At 35.8% G+C, this 15,823-nt stretch overlaps 1 protein-coding gene across 2 annotated transcripts in view; it reads left to right on the top strand.

Annotated features, from left to right (window-relative positions):
• Positions 1–6,615: 6,615 nt before the first annotated feature.
• ldb2a (LIM domain binding 2a) overlaps positions 6,616–15,823 on the top strand; it is a 56,991-nt gene continuing 47,783 nt past the window's right edge. For both annotated transcript variants that reach the window (XM_059515994.1, XM_059515993.1), the window contains exon 1: positions 6,616–6,870. In XM_059515994.1, coding sequence (XP_059371977.1) covers positions 6,739–6,870 — 132 coding nt within the window. In that variant the 5' untranslated portion in view covers positions 6,616–6,738. The remainder of the gene's footprint in view (positions 6,871–15,823) is intronic.

Genomic DNA, 15,823 nt, shown 5'->3' with positions numbered 1-15,823 from the left:
GGGAAGGGCGAATAATACATTTAAAATTAAAAATTAAATTGTTCACTTTTGGTAAATGTATTGGACATAGTGGTGGGTTGTTTTGGTAAGTACAGTTTTTGGATCATTAAAGTTAGGGGGGCAGCTGGGGGGACCTGCCCCCCCTTGCCCCCCTGTAGATCCGCCCATGGAAATAGTCAATTTTAAATGAGCCTTGGCCCACAGGACACGACGGCGCTTCTGGACCATGTTCACATATGGCTTCCTTTTTGCATGATAGAGCTTTAGTTGGCATCTGCTGATGGCACGGCGGATTGTGTTTACCGACAGTGGTTTCTGAAAGTATTCCTGGGCCCATTTAGTAATGTCATTGACACAATCATGCCGATGAGTGATGCAGTGTTGTCTGAGAGCCCGAAGACCACGGGCATCCAATAAAGTTCTCCGGCCTTGTCCCTTACACACAGAGATTTCTCCAGTTTCTCTGAATCTTTTGATGATGTTATGCACTGTAGATGATGAGATTTGCAAAGCCTTTGCAATTTGACGTTGAGGAACATTGTTTTTAAAGTTTTCCACAATTTTTTTACGCAGTCTTTCACAGATTGGAGAGCCTCTGCCCATCTTTACTTCTGAGAGACTCTGCTTCTCTAAGACAAAGCTTTTATAGCTAATCATGTTACAGACCTGATATCAATTAACTTAATTAATCACTAGATGTTCTCCCAGCTGAATCTTTTCAAAACTGCTTGCTTTTTTAGCCATTTGTTGCCCCCGTGCCAACTTTTTTGAGACCTGTAGCAGGCATTAAATTTTAAATGAGCTAATTAAGTGGATAAAAGTGTAAAATTTCTCAGTTTAAACATTTGCTACGTTATCTATGTTCTATTGTGAATAAAATATTGGCTCATGTGATTTGAAATTCCTTTAGTTTTCATTTTATTAAAATTTAAAAAATGTCCCAACTTTTCCGGAATTCGGGTTGTAATTTCTTGCAAAATTAATTTCAATAATCCTTTGAAATTTATAACTTTGAAGATAGATAGATAGATAGACAGATAGATAGATAGATAGATGTAGGGCTATATACCTCGATGTAGGGCTATATGCCCCATAGGAAGCATTCAGTATAAAAACCAATCAGTTTAGTTTACTCTCGTGGTTTAGTAAGAATAATTACCTTGATTCTTTGAGTATAGCCTTGCTTCATTTACTTTTATGTCCACTTCTCAGGCACAAAATATAATGTATGTACAAAATACACAAATAAATTATACTATGCAGCTCCCAACTAAACTAAGTCAAGGTAATTGTTTCCCATAAATCACTCAGGGGAAGTCAACAGTTAGGTTTTGCATGCCCAAGTGACACAAGTCAGACAAGCCAAGCATGTTTAACTGTGAAATTAGATTTTTATTTATTTATTTCTGTTTTTTATTACAGTTGAAAATATAAAGGGTTTCCAGATCTCCAGGTTTGGCTTCAGAATGTCACCATCAAGGAAAAATGTGTGAGACTGAGATACTGGCGTTTGGTGACAACCAGCAGGGCCAAGTAAATATTGCTTTCACATCCCAAATATGTTATACGCCACTGAAATGAAGTCTGATATCGAAGTCAAACAAATGGAGACACACAATTACCACATGGAAAGGTCAACTGTAATGAAGTATGCAGAGGAGATTTCACATGCTTACAGTGAAGGCATCAGAAGAAATTGCCTAATGTGCATGAAAACAGTTGAAATGTACATAACACAAAATGTTAGTCTGTAATTATCCTAAATTTAAGATAATATTGTAGCAGTCCTTTAAAAATGTGTTTGTGTTCCTTATTGCTCAAATGTCCCTCAGGTGACACATTTGTTGTCTTTCTGTAGTTTCAGATTAATTGAAGCACAAACTATGATATTTTTTTTATTTTGTGATTTCTTTTTTTTATAATGAGAAAAAACTAAATATTGTTTATCTCAGCAGTAATGGATGTTTTCTCTGCAAATGCTCAACAACCATTTGTATCTAATAAAAGTAGGGAAACATAATTGAAAGGCGTCTTTCAATTAGAATTTATTTAACTTAAATAATGAAATAAAATATGGAGCTTCAAAGTTTTACCTTTTTTTTTACCAACTCTCTCTCTCTCCTTTATCCAAAGGAAAAAAAATCACTCTTGGCAATATGCAAATAAGGCTGCAAGCTATTACGATGCTAATGAGATTCTCCAGCAAAACTAGCAGTTCCTCCTCGAGCACAGGGGTACATTTCATCCATATTCAGAAAACATTAGAGTGTGTGTGCGTGCACGCGTGTGTGTGTGTGTGTGTGTGTCCTAGGTCAAAATCACAATGTTCAGTGCCTCTGTTCTTGCATTTATCCCCATGTCCTGCAGTGAAGATTTGTGTATTGAGTAAAGTATTGCTCATCAACAAGATCACACCATTATTCATTATTCATTTCACTAAGTTTGTTTGTGTTGATGGAGATGCTTTTTCATACAGTAAATTGATCTTACATGCTTGATGATGCTGTTGTTTGTCATAAACTACTGTTATGTGTTTTGGAGCATTGTTGAAAAAACTAAAAGATGTTTGATTGCTAATTATGTGGATTTTTACATTCAGCAAAGCTAAAAGTGGTAAAATCATGAACCTCAAGACCATGATCATTAACAGGGCCGTATGTGGTTTGAAATTGTTTAATTTATATGTTCATTCTATTTATTTATTTGTGCTAATTGCATATTGTTTAAGTTGTCTTATGTTTGTAGGTGTCCATGTACAGAAAACAAATAATTAAATATAAAATAGCACTGCATAGTCTTCACTGTAAAAATTAAATTAACAGTCAAACCAAAATGTATTCAGACACCTTCAACATTTCTTACATTATCACAGTTTATTTGCTCTAGTTTATAAAATGGCAATAAAATATGACAAGATCTCAGAGTTAAACTGTGTCAGGAACAAATTCATCTTGAAAATGTCAGATAACTTAGAAAAGAAAAGAAATAGATAGCTTGATAGAAAGATATGTAATGGATTACAAACAACCAAAACTTCAGACAGTTGTTAGTATGACAATATTTACACAACTATCAATACTTTGTTGAACAATTACCAAGCAGTGCTTAATTTTGTTCAGTCTGTGGTGTGAAAAGGTTGCATTAGCAATTAAAAAAATAAAAAATAAAATGAACACATATAAGCAAAACATGAGGTCAAAGTGTTGGAATAATTTTTGGTCCCATTTTTTCTATCAATTTCACTAGTACTCCACTGTATGAAGGTTTTTTGGGTATGTCACAGCTCGCTTTATTTTGCTCTACTCTCTTACATTAATTATAGTGTCCTGCACCTACTATTAAAACGTAAAAAAAATAATTTTGTATTTTTTTTACTGTGCACTCATTCTTGTTAATACTACGAAGTAATTCAGTCAAGAGCAGTGAGTGATTTTCTCTCTTTCATTTTCTTGGATTCACTTTACGGCAGCCAGTAGCTTAACCACATCAACTCTGGGGACCCACCGGTGGGTCCAATATTGCATATGCCTAATTCTCAAAAAATCAAAATAACAGCTGAAGTGGTTAATTAGGTTTGGTCACTTTAAGAGACAATGAATGCATCCAATATAAAACACATCCGAATTTTTTCTCAACTGTTCATTTTCACTTAAGACATAACCTACAGTTTTTTCAAACATACTTTCCAAGATGGGTATTTTGACATATTCTGTATGTTTTTGTCAGTACAAGAGCAAAAAGAGGCAAATTCGGTGTTCAAGTGTTTTGAGACGGATCTCTCTGCTTGAGCCTGAACACCACGGTGCTGAAACGGGCTTTTTCACATTCTTTTCTGTTTGTTTAAACTGCGATTTGTATTTGTTCGTTCAGGTGCAGGAGGAAGTTCGAGGAGAACTTTGCAAAGGAGGGCTCGGTTGCTGTCTGTCAGACACGGCTCTGAGACTGTGAGATGCGTGCGCACTGAACACAGCGCGCGAGTTGAGATTTTCCGCGTCTTGTGTTTGAATGATTTCAACTCTTTTGAATGTTTAAATTGGAAAGTGGTCAGGCTTAAAAACACATGAAAACGATAAGCTTTCGTGACGACATGCAGCAGTGTCCTGTCAACTGTCCTGATCGTCTTTTAGGCTAGCCTCAGCCGGATGGTTGAGATCGCCGGGCCCCCCCCCTCGGCCGTGGGCCCCTATAATCGTCACCACCTTTCACCCCACTTGCGACGGCCCTGAATCCCCTGATCATTAACCACAATGAAAAACAAACAAACAAAAAAATCATATAAAATTATTTTTTAGGGCCCCAAGTCCGTGATTTTAAGATGCCTATTTTATCTATGCCCCAGAAAATAAATCAAGCCTGAAATGGTAGATAAACATACATTTTCAAAACAATAAACCCAGCAAGGAGATTTCTGCAGGTAAAAGCTGTGTTTATGTATGTGTGTGTGTTTGGGTGTGTGTGTGTGTGTGTGTGTGTGTGTGTGTGTTTGGGTTCAAACCTGCAGAGAAGGCGGCATCCGCCACGCACCATGGTACGTTACCATAGTAACAGTAGGGAGCCTGGCGAAGGATTGTCTATGTGTCCTGACCCATTTCGATTTCCCCCAGAAGTGCTCTTCTTCTTTCACCTTACCACATATATCTCCCTCAACACCACTAACTCCACGCTCGGGCTCTACTTCTAATTAAAAAAAAAAACACTCTAATTCCAGTCACTTTCTTCTTACACCCTGAAATAAATGTAGATGGCAAACCAAAGAGAAGACACAAGTTTTTTTTTTTTTTTAAGCTGCATAGCTTTTGAAAAAAAGTGCTTTGGGCAAACAAGCCCATTCCTTTTGAAATGTTGAATGGAAACTTTTAAGATATTAAATAATCATGTAATTTTTAATTAAGAGTTTTATTAATAGATTTTCACCCTAACTTTCATAATTACCTCTCTCTGTGCCTGGAGTGTTAGGAGTTGAACTTTCATTTGTCTAAGATGGTTGAGTCTCAAATACTTCAACAGAACATTCGATATAGGAATAAAAAAATAAAAAATCTTATTATGGTCAAGTAGCATAAATTGAGGAAACTGATTTTGGAGAGCATTTTGTCTTTGAGAAGGCTTCCGCTGCTCAGTATGCAAAGGTATGTATTAACATCGGCATTAGATTAACAAATTAGCATAAAAAGAAATAGACATCATCAGAAACGTTATTCAATCCTGAATAACTCCAGCAACCTTCTTTTCAGTTTTCAAGCACATTTGTATAGCACTGTATCTATTTACTGATGCAGCTAAACCCAAGAAGCCTCAGGTGTGGCCATTATTCTCATATATGGCAGTGTTTTGCTATAACATTTCTATATTATATTATCTATATTGTTATTTTTGGAACTACAGTATAATGGATTAGGATGCTGTGCCATATAAACAGAAAAGGACGATCACAAGTACAGATGAAACATACAGATGCCAAAGCCTTTCAGTGTGGTATTAATAGTGTTTTTGTAATATATGCTGTGCATTTGTCAGTCTTATTCAAGGTGGGTCAACATGCATCCCAAGTATTACATCATCTGTCATTTATATCTGCAGACATTATAACCTTTTAGTGGACTTTTGGTGGAGTTTTATTTCACCTTCTGTCTCTTTTATTTATTTATTTATTTATTTATCACATAAAACCTGTAGAATAGCATCCTTTTTAAGTAATTGAATTAATTAAATTAAATATACATATTTTAAAAAGAGTACATTTAACTATATAGAATTTTTTTAAGATACATGCTATGTTTCAAATTAATAAAAATGTGGTTATATTTTGCCCCCACATTTTGAGTTACAGTTGCATTTTTATCTCAGAGCCTCCATTACTTTCTGACACTGTCATCAGTAATAATGTCCATCATTTTGACCCAGGAAATACAGATACTGTTCATATGTAATTTATGTTCATGTGGCATGTTGTCACAGAATATGGGAAAAGTTGTCACAATGAGAACCAATGCTTAATCTGAAACACTGTACTAAAAGCATGTTACAATTTGCCCCAGCCTTGCATTTGCGGAGTATATGGTCCTAAACTTGATAATAACTTGACCGTAAATTATGTTGTTGTTGTTTTTTTTTTTTCATTTTTACATTTACACAAAGCAACTTGCATCGCATTTAAAATATTAAATGCGTTTGTGCATTTCTTACATTCGCTGGGAATCGAACCCATAACCTTGCCATTGCTAGCTGAGTACACTACTGTTTGAGCAACAGGGAACCTACTTAGTCTATTAAAATATGACTAGAAAACAAATCTGACGTATATTATTCACAAAGGATATACTAACTGAATAGAATTTTGAACAAAATGCTTACAACCAACACTGCAAAGAAAACAACATTTTACTTAGCCTACTCCCCATGTGACAACTAGCCCCGGTTATGTACCAGGCTGCCACACTAATTTGAAAGTTACCGAAACACAAACATTAACATAAAGGCCAGTTGGTTTTGGTGGGATGGTAAGACTTGCTTGGCTCACCCTCAACAATGTTCCAGTGCAGCCTGCGGCTATCCAATGAGAGCCCAGCCCTCCTCCCCCTGCTCTCCTCTCCTCTCCCGCCTCCTCCGCGAGCTCTCATCCCTCCGCTCCGCGTGCAGCCAGTGACTGCTGCTGTCTCGCGGCGTTTGGAGATCTTGCAGGCGCGCTGTATGGATGCTGAAGCTTTGGCGCTGCTGTAAACGCGACACTGAATCAACATGTCCAACCCTCCGCACGACCCGTTCTACTCGTCCCCTTTCGGACCGTTCTACCGGAGACATTCGCCGTACATGGTGCAGCCAGAGTACAGAATCTATGAGATGAACAAACGACTCCAATCCCGGACAGAGGTGAGTTTGGAATTGCTCCACATGAGACAGTAACAGCTGTAGTTAGGGAAAAGTTATGTTGGCCAGTGCATTTGCAAAATGATTCTAGTACTTTCATAAATGGACAGAACTGAGAGCGTGAATTTAAGTGATCAAAGTATAGCCTACCTGTGTGACTTTGTGAGCACTGTAAGTTACATATATGCACAAGTGTAGCCTACTGTGCATTGTGATAATGCTGAGTGCATCATATTGCTCGGATTACTTAAAATCTTTTCGGGACAGTGATTCCTAAAAATTCCAGTGCACTTCCATGGAATGATTTCCAACTACGAGAAAACAGATGTGCGTTGTATACATGTTTTCAGAACGTAATGCACATTTAGAGACATATTTAAGCTTTTCTCAAGCATTTATATGAATTCACATCATTTAGGCACTGTGTACAGAAGTAACATAAGCATCCACTTTGATCACAAATTAAGATCCACGTGGAGGCAATGAGTTAATCAACAGCGCACGAGCGCAGAGCAATGATGCTCTTCTCCCAAAGCAACACAACTGTTTTAAATAAAGATTTAAAAATTAACTTAACAATAAAAACTATACAAGCGTTTCTACTAATAACCTGACTGATAATTTAAAGGATAAAGGAAATGAGTTAAACGTGCGAAAGATGCCAAAAGCACTTTATGGTAAACAGAAGCATTTGATTTGGCATGAAAGAGCAAATGAATATCCCACAAACTTTTCGTAAAAGCGATATCAGCTTTGGACTGAAAAACATAACTTGATTTTAGTATTTTAGATGCATTCAAAAATTCAACATCTGCCTGTTTTCATACCCACCAAAAGGATTATCTTAATAATAAGGCTACTAATAATATAAAAATATATATATATATTGTAGTCAAAATCTGAAAATTCAAGGTAACATGGTGGAATATGATTTTTGTCAGACTGAATTTGTTTACATTTACATTTAGCCGATTAATTAAGTCAACAATATATATTTCATATTTACCAAATTTTCAAGAAGCAACACAAAATATTTTAATCTTCATTAAGCATTTAATCTCAGATCAGTTTTATATAGATGCACACAGACTTTAGTAACAGTGAAAACAAACAAGCATAATAAGATTTTGGCATCACCACACAAAAGAACAGTGACAACCAAAACATCATAAATAAATTCAGAAAACAGTAAAATCCTATAGTAGTAAACACATATTTTATTTATTCTATTCTGCAGTGCAGTGCATACTGGGGACTCACATATACACTTAGAAAATCAGCAGTATTGTTTGATATTAAGTTTATTTAAACAACTCTGTAGTTGAGGGAATATTGTTGGTCTAACATGTGCTTAGATTGAAAGTCATTCTCATTATCTGTGACTCAGAAAACCTATAAGCTGGATGAAATGTAATTGCCTGCTTGCTTTTTTTCTTATTTCTTTAACAGTAAAATCAGTTTAATGACAACAAAACATGGACTGTATGTACTCGAAGCACCCTTTATACCCTTTTTATTGTACTTTTAAATAATACAGTACAACAGCTGTAAATTATGGCTGTAAATATTTGTGCTGTGATACACAGACATGTATGTAATCCTGATCCAAATGGAAAATAGTTTTCTTCAAAGATCTGCTGGTTGCATTGCAAGTCTGCCCACAAAATCCCCTTGGGTCTCCTCTTGCAACTTCTACCTCCTCAAACCATCTCCGAATTCCACTCACCTGTCAAAAAGGAAGATAATTAATTGCAGTATTTATCATTATCACAATCTGTCATATCCAGTTGTGAACTTTTGACAATTCTCCCTTGAAAAACAACATTAAATAAACTAATGAAGTGCACTGACTCGCAGTTCTGGCAGGTGAGCTTCTGCTCATGTGTTTGATGGAGGTGTTGTAACTTTAAGGAGACCTGGGCTAAATGGAACAACATCATGAATAATGCATAAGCAGCAGCGGCCCGAAACCCTGAAGACTTCCACTCGGAAACGCCACTTACCAAACAGCCCATAATAAATATGTGCCAATATATAATTTTAATCTTCACAACCTCACTTTGGCATAAAAGGGCATTTGCTAAGATTAAATCTACATGAGTGATTGATCTTGATAAGATATTTCATTGTGAGGGTAACAATGAGTTTAGCTGCCGAATGTGGTTTGCTTCTGCAAACTGTTGCAATCTGGAACTCAAAAGGAGCGAAGAGAGAAAGCATAAAGATTTGAAAGTATAAAGTATCAAGATTTCCAAAACAAATTGTTATTGGAATAAATAATTGACTTATTCAAGTAACTGCTTTGTATCACAGCAGTCAGTTCATGCAGCAACCAATATTGCACACCATTCAGCAGTTTCAACATCCTTCTAGAAAAGTCTGGAACAAACATTCTGACACCTCGCTTGCTGTTATATACCAGCAAAATGTGTTTCCTCAAATGTTTTCATGAATCTTTTAGATTTTTGCATAGGTTGGTGGGCTCAAAAGAACAAACATCTCTGCTCTATGCACACAAATTCTTCTGGCAGATGCTAGAAATGTTTATAAAAGGTCTGATATCTTGTATCCTTCTTGCAAATTGTAGCACGTATTAGGTCTAGCGCCTTGCCACAGCGGCATAATAACGCAACTCTATTGCTGATATCTTTGCAAACAGTGAGCGCAATATTTATTAGCCGAGCACGCTGATGTGCATTTGAAGCCAGTGGTAATTTAGCACCGATTTTACAAGGGAGAGTTCCCCCCACAGCCATCCATCATGTAGACATGCAGACTTTCTTAGTTTAAGAGCTTTAAGCAAAAACTAAAACAACAGGGGGAGAGCAATGCTAAAGTAGCCACTGTCAAACAAAGTGTTTAATAACCACTTGGCTCTATATTTCTATGCATCAGTCATTTAATGACTGTACATTAACGCTAGCTAATTGATGTATTAGAGCTTAAAAACATGGGAATTGCGCTTCATGGTGCACATCACATGACTGAAGTGAAAGTAGAATTGGACAAAAGCAGGGAGGAGCTCAGGAAAGCTACACAAGAGGGCTCAAGTCCCGACTCTTGACTCGAGAGTTCTCAGTACAGAAGCTGGTGATTGATGTATTTTATTGTCCAGAGGCTAAAAATGGTAAGCCCTTTTGCTAGCAGCAAGCTAACTTCAGAGCAGAGCAGTTAGACTGTTGCATTTTAAAGAGTGCCAGAAATTTTTGTCATGAAAATGATATTTTAAATATTCTGTTTAAATGCTTTCTCCAATCCCAGTTTAATATGTCAAAGATGTATCATTCATTGGTTGATAAATAATGGGATCCTGTGATGCTTTCAAACATTTGTTAGATCTAGATCTTTAAAATCAAAAGTGAAGTTTTTTGTCTGTTAGTGTGATTAAGCAGAATATGTTAGCTTTAAGGTTATTCATAAGCTTGTGTGTTGACATTTTGCATTTAGAAAATAAATCCATTCAAAATTAAGTTTCTCTCTACATATCAATGATTTTAAGTGTTCAAATGCCTTCTAGAATCTGAAGCATCCCCGCCCCCATTAAAGATGCTGAAACTGAGGCTGAAATCAGTCGCTTGTTCATGCATTTACTATGTTCTGTATGGTAAATGACACACAGTGCACTATGTAAGAGATAGGGAGCGATTCACATAGTTTAAACATGCTTTCTATTGGTGTGAATGAAGTCTGGTTTTGTGTCGATGTCAAGCAAAACTCCACAGAGTGGAGGAACCATTTGCATGAGTTGACGCAGACCACAAAACATGTCCGACCCACCTGAATTTTACACAGATTATTTTTAAATGCACTAAAATACACTTTTAAACTACACATCATCAGCTTTTTAAAAAATGATCTCTATTTAATTTTTTTCTGTAGTAACAGTTTAAAATCTAAAGGGGGAGACTATTAGACTGATCGAATTTGGCTAAATAATAATGCAGCTTTAACAGGCTGACACGTTAATGAAATGCTTTTGTAAAATGCTATTTTTAAAAAAGGGAATGACTAGCTTCTCTGTTTTTCTATTCTATCTATTTGTTTTCTTTTCATTTATTATACAATTAACAAAAAGCACACAAAAAAGGCAGCTTGCCATATTCTTTTTCTATTCTATCTGTTTTCTTTATATTTATTCCATAAAAAAAAAAGTTAACAGATGGGTAAAGGCTGTTCAGGAGTCTAAAACTGAATTTGCTACTAATAGTGAATTTGCTATTCACTTCACAAGAAAGTAGTTAGCATTAATTACAGACATTGATTTGCCTATGGAAATTTACAACTTCACATGTAAAAATAGCAGCTTCTCTTGTTCAAGAACTTCAGTGCATTTTATTTTCATGTAAAGACTTCATGTTGGATATTTTCCAAAAACATTCTATAAGGTCAAAACAAAAAAAAACTGGTCTAATAAAAGCTCAGAGATCTGATGACCAGCTAAATACTACACTCTCAGAAAGAAAAGTTATAGAAGCTGTTACTGGGGCCGTACCCTTTTGACAGGAATTAATATGTACCTTTAAGGATACAAAGGTGTACCTTTTGAAAGCGTACTTTCCACATTCTATCCCCAGTAACCGTTTTTACACCTGAGTGTATCAAAAACTGTATGTACTGTACACCAAGATGGTTCTCTCCTTTTACTATGGGAGTAAGTATAAAGCACAATATAATAGAATAAGTAACACCTTATAAATGTAAAAGCCAGTTTCCAATTGGTAAATTCATCATCACATCATCACAGCTGCTGCTAGAAGTTTTAGAAGTTCATTTCAGATTTTGTTGCTAATTTAAAATGTTATTTAAATGTGGTTTTTGCAAGTAGTTGGCATTTGCATGGCCAAAATTCTTGCTGCCCAGAGCCATTGCAAATAAGGCAGCTGAGTGAATGGACTTTATCTTCATTATCCTGCTGATTTTTGGGCACTTTCACTTGGAGAAAAAATGAACCATGGCTGACTGTGAACAGAACAATTAAACAATAGCATGATTTTGCCTTATTCTGCATCCATGCAGTTCATTCTGTTGTATCAGCCTGTGCAACATAAACCAAAAAATAGTGTGCTTTTTACATTTAATAGAAGTCAAATTTAGTTTTTGTACTCTTTTAAACATGCATATGGAAATGTTTTCCTTGAGGCCTGCATTCTGAAAGAGATGTTTGCTGACATTTAAAAGGTTTGCTGGATAACCTGCCACGTAAGCATATGCAAATAAGCAGGCTGCTTAAGAATCAGAGGAGGAGTTTCGTCAACCATAGCTGGTATAAACTCATTAGCATAACACTTCCTAATATTCACAGGCTTTTGAAAGAGTGTGAAAAAAGGAACAGGTCACTAAGAAGACAACAAATGAAAGACTAGCTTTTATTAATCTGTCTAATGGTTTTGGAATGGGATGCATTTATGCAAAGGAGCAGTGCGAGTTCACAGTGACGTTTCGTTTTGATCTTAGTGCGATCGATAATGCATTTCACTGTGGAGAAACTCAGTCTGGTAAACCAATCATCTCAGCTCCTCCACTGTCCCACAAGAGCTTAAAATGGCACCAAATGGCAAATCAGTCTAACCATGTCCATCATCATTTATATTACATGCTGCCTAATTGATTTTGTAGGAAGAAGGTGATGGACAATGGATCTTTTTTAAGAGCACGTGATAAGTCTAGCATAAATTGATGTGTCCAAATTGACGAGTTTTGTTAAGCAGTCAGCCAAATAGGATTGAGAAATATTTCACCATCAGTAATGTATCAGTGACATTGTTTTATTTTATTTTTTATTGGTAGCAGTGGACCTAAAAGTCTTTAAACACTATTTTGCACACTCTATGGGATGAAGATAACGTACAAACCTCTTATCAATTGGCTGCATTATCCAAAAACAGGTTATGGGGTCCCGGCTGATCTGTGACATATTACATTGAAAACAAAACAGAAGTAAAAAATGTATTCTCTGGAACAATAAGGTGGCGTTTAAACTGGCAGGATACTAGGACAATAGTCCCACCTTTTTCCTGCGGCTTTCCCAAAGTTCCTTCCAGGCTACACTGTTGTGCTGATAACAGATAAAGAGGGTTCGCCCATTTTTACCAACTTCCTGTTTTCAGACTTTTTCTGTACAGATCATATTTTTGATTCCTTTTGTCCAGCCCTGAGCGATGATGTTTTTGAGGAGCCTCGGGTGTGTTATCACCGACAAAACATCACGTTCTCAGCTGTAAGTGTTCTGCATGGGTTGATTTTTCACAGCACTATAGCTTCATCAATATTTGGATGGGTTGTGAACCTACTCTGTTAAAAAAAAAAAGGCATGTGCTGGTTAGGTATTTATGAAGCATATGATCCTGGTTTGAGCTGGTTAGTTGCTCAGGACCAGCTAAAGTCCAGCTTAAACCAGCTCAAACCAGCTACCATGCTTCAAACATACCTAACCAGTATATGCGTTTTTTTTAATGCATCTTTGCTGAATAAAAGTACAAATCTCTTTAAAAAAAAGAGAAAAATAACTGACGGTGTATGTATTATTTTTAATGGGTGTCAAATGCAGTAAGGATTTTCTGAAGGTCTCAAGTTTACTTCCCATGCCTTATTTCATTTGCACAATTCAGATCATGTGCACTTAACCTTATAACAGAGACAAATATTGTCGACATTCAGTTGTTCTTAAAACAACAGCAAAACAAGGACAAGCAGGCGAGAGTAGCTTGCTTAAAAATATCCATAGATGTTGTTTATACTGTCATTGTTTACTAAAATGAGGTACCATGAATCGATGCATGAATTGTTTACGTGCTTACTGCCATTTCTACCACGGTTTTGGCTTGTTTACGTCATTAGTATTCCTGAGATCTGTCGGCGGCTGTCACTGATATGTAGGTGGAAGAAGTTCAACAGCAGTTGTACAAACCCTGCGTGTGATTGCCCACACACAGCTCTGTTCAGCTCATCAAAGACCTTGTGTACATTTCATGAGTCCTGAAAGGTGAGTCTAAATGGAGTCTGCCTGGCTGAGGACTTTTTAAATGTCAGTTCGCAGATGTGGATATATAAGGACAATTTACACCAATTCCCATGTCGCATGAACGATTAGGTTGCCTTCAGCATGGTACCATTCAAAACAGAAATGTTGATACTCCGCCTCTAAATAAAATCAATATTCCAACCATTCTGAAACTGACTGCTGGATTTAGGTGGTTAGGGAACACAACAAACAAACACCAACGGGAAGAACACACTGATGCAGTGCAGCAACGACCATTGGCTCTAAAATTATTAAACAAAAACTATTATGAGGAAATATATTGTAATAAATTATTTTATTAATAATACTATAAAAGTAAATAAAATATTATAATTAGTGCTGTCAAACGATTCATCACAATTAATCGCATCCAAAATAAGTTTTTGTTTACATAATCTATGTAGGTGTACCGTGTATATTTATTATGTATAATTATAAATACACACACATGCATGTATATATTTCAGAAAAATGTATTATTTTTACAAATTAAATATATTTCTTTATCATTTTTATTTAAATGAAAAAAGTTTATTTTGGATGCAATTAATCGCGATAAATCATTTGACAGCAATAATTATAATAAATAGAAATATTCTAACGAAACCAAATAAAGCAAAAACAAACAAAAAAACTATAAATGTGCTCTACAATACTAAACAGGGATACAGGAAAATTACTGTTTATGAATTTTCAATTAATTTTGGAAGATTTATTTTTATTAATATCCTTAGCTTGATTGTTGACTTGAAATATCTAGTTGCAATGTGCAGTTATAGATAGAACAAACTGTTGTCGATTCAGTTATATTGTTTACTTTATATTGTTTATTTGGTAACACTTTATTTTAAGGAACAATTCTATTAACTAATTACTTATTAGCATGCATATTACTAGCATTTTTGGTTTATTAGTACATATAAAACACATTTTAATGCCTTATTCAGCATGACCATATTTTAGATCCATTAATCCGACCACATACCTAAACTTAACAACTACCTTACTAACCTGGCCCATTGTTTCGAAACCTGGCGCGTTTCCCCCTTAGCTCGGTTCATTTGGGCATATGTGAACACAGCAATCACGCTCGGATCCGTGCTAAAACAATCAGTCCAAAATTCTGCAAAATAAACCATTGAACTTTGACCAATGAGAGGACAGTTTTACTCACATGTAACTTGTATTAACAATTTTGGTCCGTTTAGAAACTTTGCTGTGTGAAAGGGAAATGCACCAAGAATAAAAAGCAAAATTGTTTTCATTTTAATCCCTTTTTCGGAACAAAGCAATCGATCTATAGGTGTGAAAGCACCCTTAGTTAATATTGAATATGTGTTCCCTATTCTAAATTGTTACTGTTTATTTTATTAGACTTTGTCCACATTGTCCACAGTAAATGTTTTGTACATTGCTAGTGGCAGGTAAATCTGACCCAAGCGGCACAATAATAACACAGCATGCACAAACCCGCAAATAGCAGTGCAACCATCTGCATTAAACAAAGTAAATTAAAATGCAGATAATCTCAATCAAAATCTGGCAAATGTAGCTTTTTTTTACTAATTAAATTCATTTATTGCTAAACTGCAGATTTATTTTCAAAATTAATTAAACTAATCAAGCTCAAAATGAAATATTAAAATTTTTTGAGATACTGAATTTTTTAGGTATAAAACATCTTGGTGTTTGATACCAAGATGGCGCCGCACATGGCTGCTTCAGTGCTTGGCTCTCCAGTGTTTGTACTGTTTTTGTTCGTTTTTCCTGTTTTTTGTTTAACAAACACGATCAGTTTCACCAGGGATGAACTGCTGAACATTCGGCAGAACACACCACAAGATGTTTTTCCGGATTTCTATTATACAGACGTTTTACTGAACATTGTTATCGGAGGAGCAGCGGCGCTGATCAAGCGCTTCAGGACGCGCAGAC

This window comes from Carassius carassius, chromosome 29 (assembly GCF_963082965.1).
Source record: "Carassius carassius chromosome 29, fCarCar2.1, whole genome shotgun sequence".
Taxonomy (NCBI): domain Eukaryota; kingdom Metazoa; phylum Chordata; class Actinopteri; order Cypriniformes; family Cyprinidae; genus Carassius; species Carassius carassius.
This window is presented reverse-complemented; position numbering and strand designations above follow the sequence as displayed.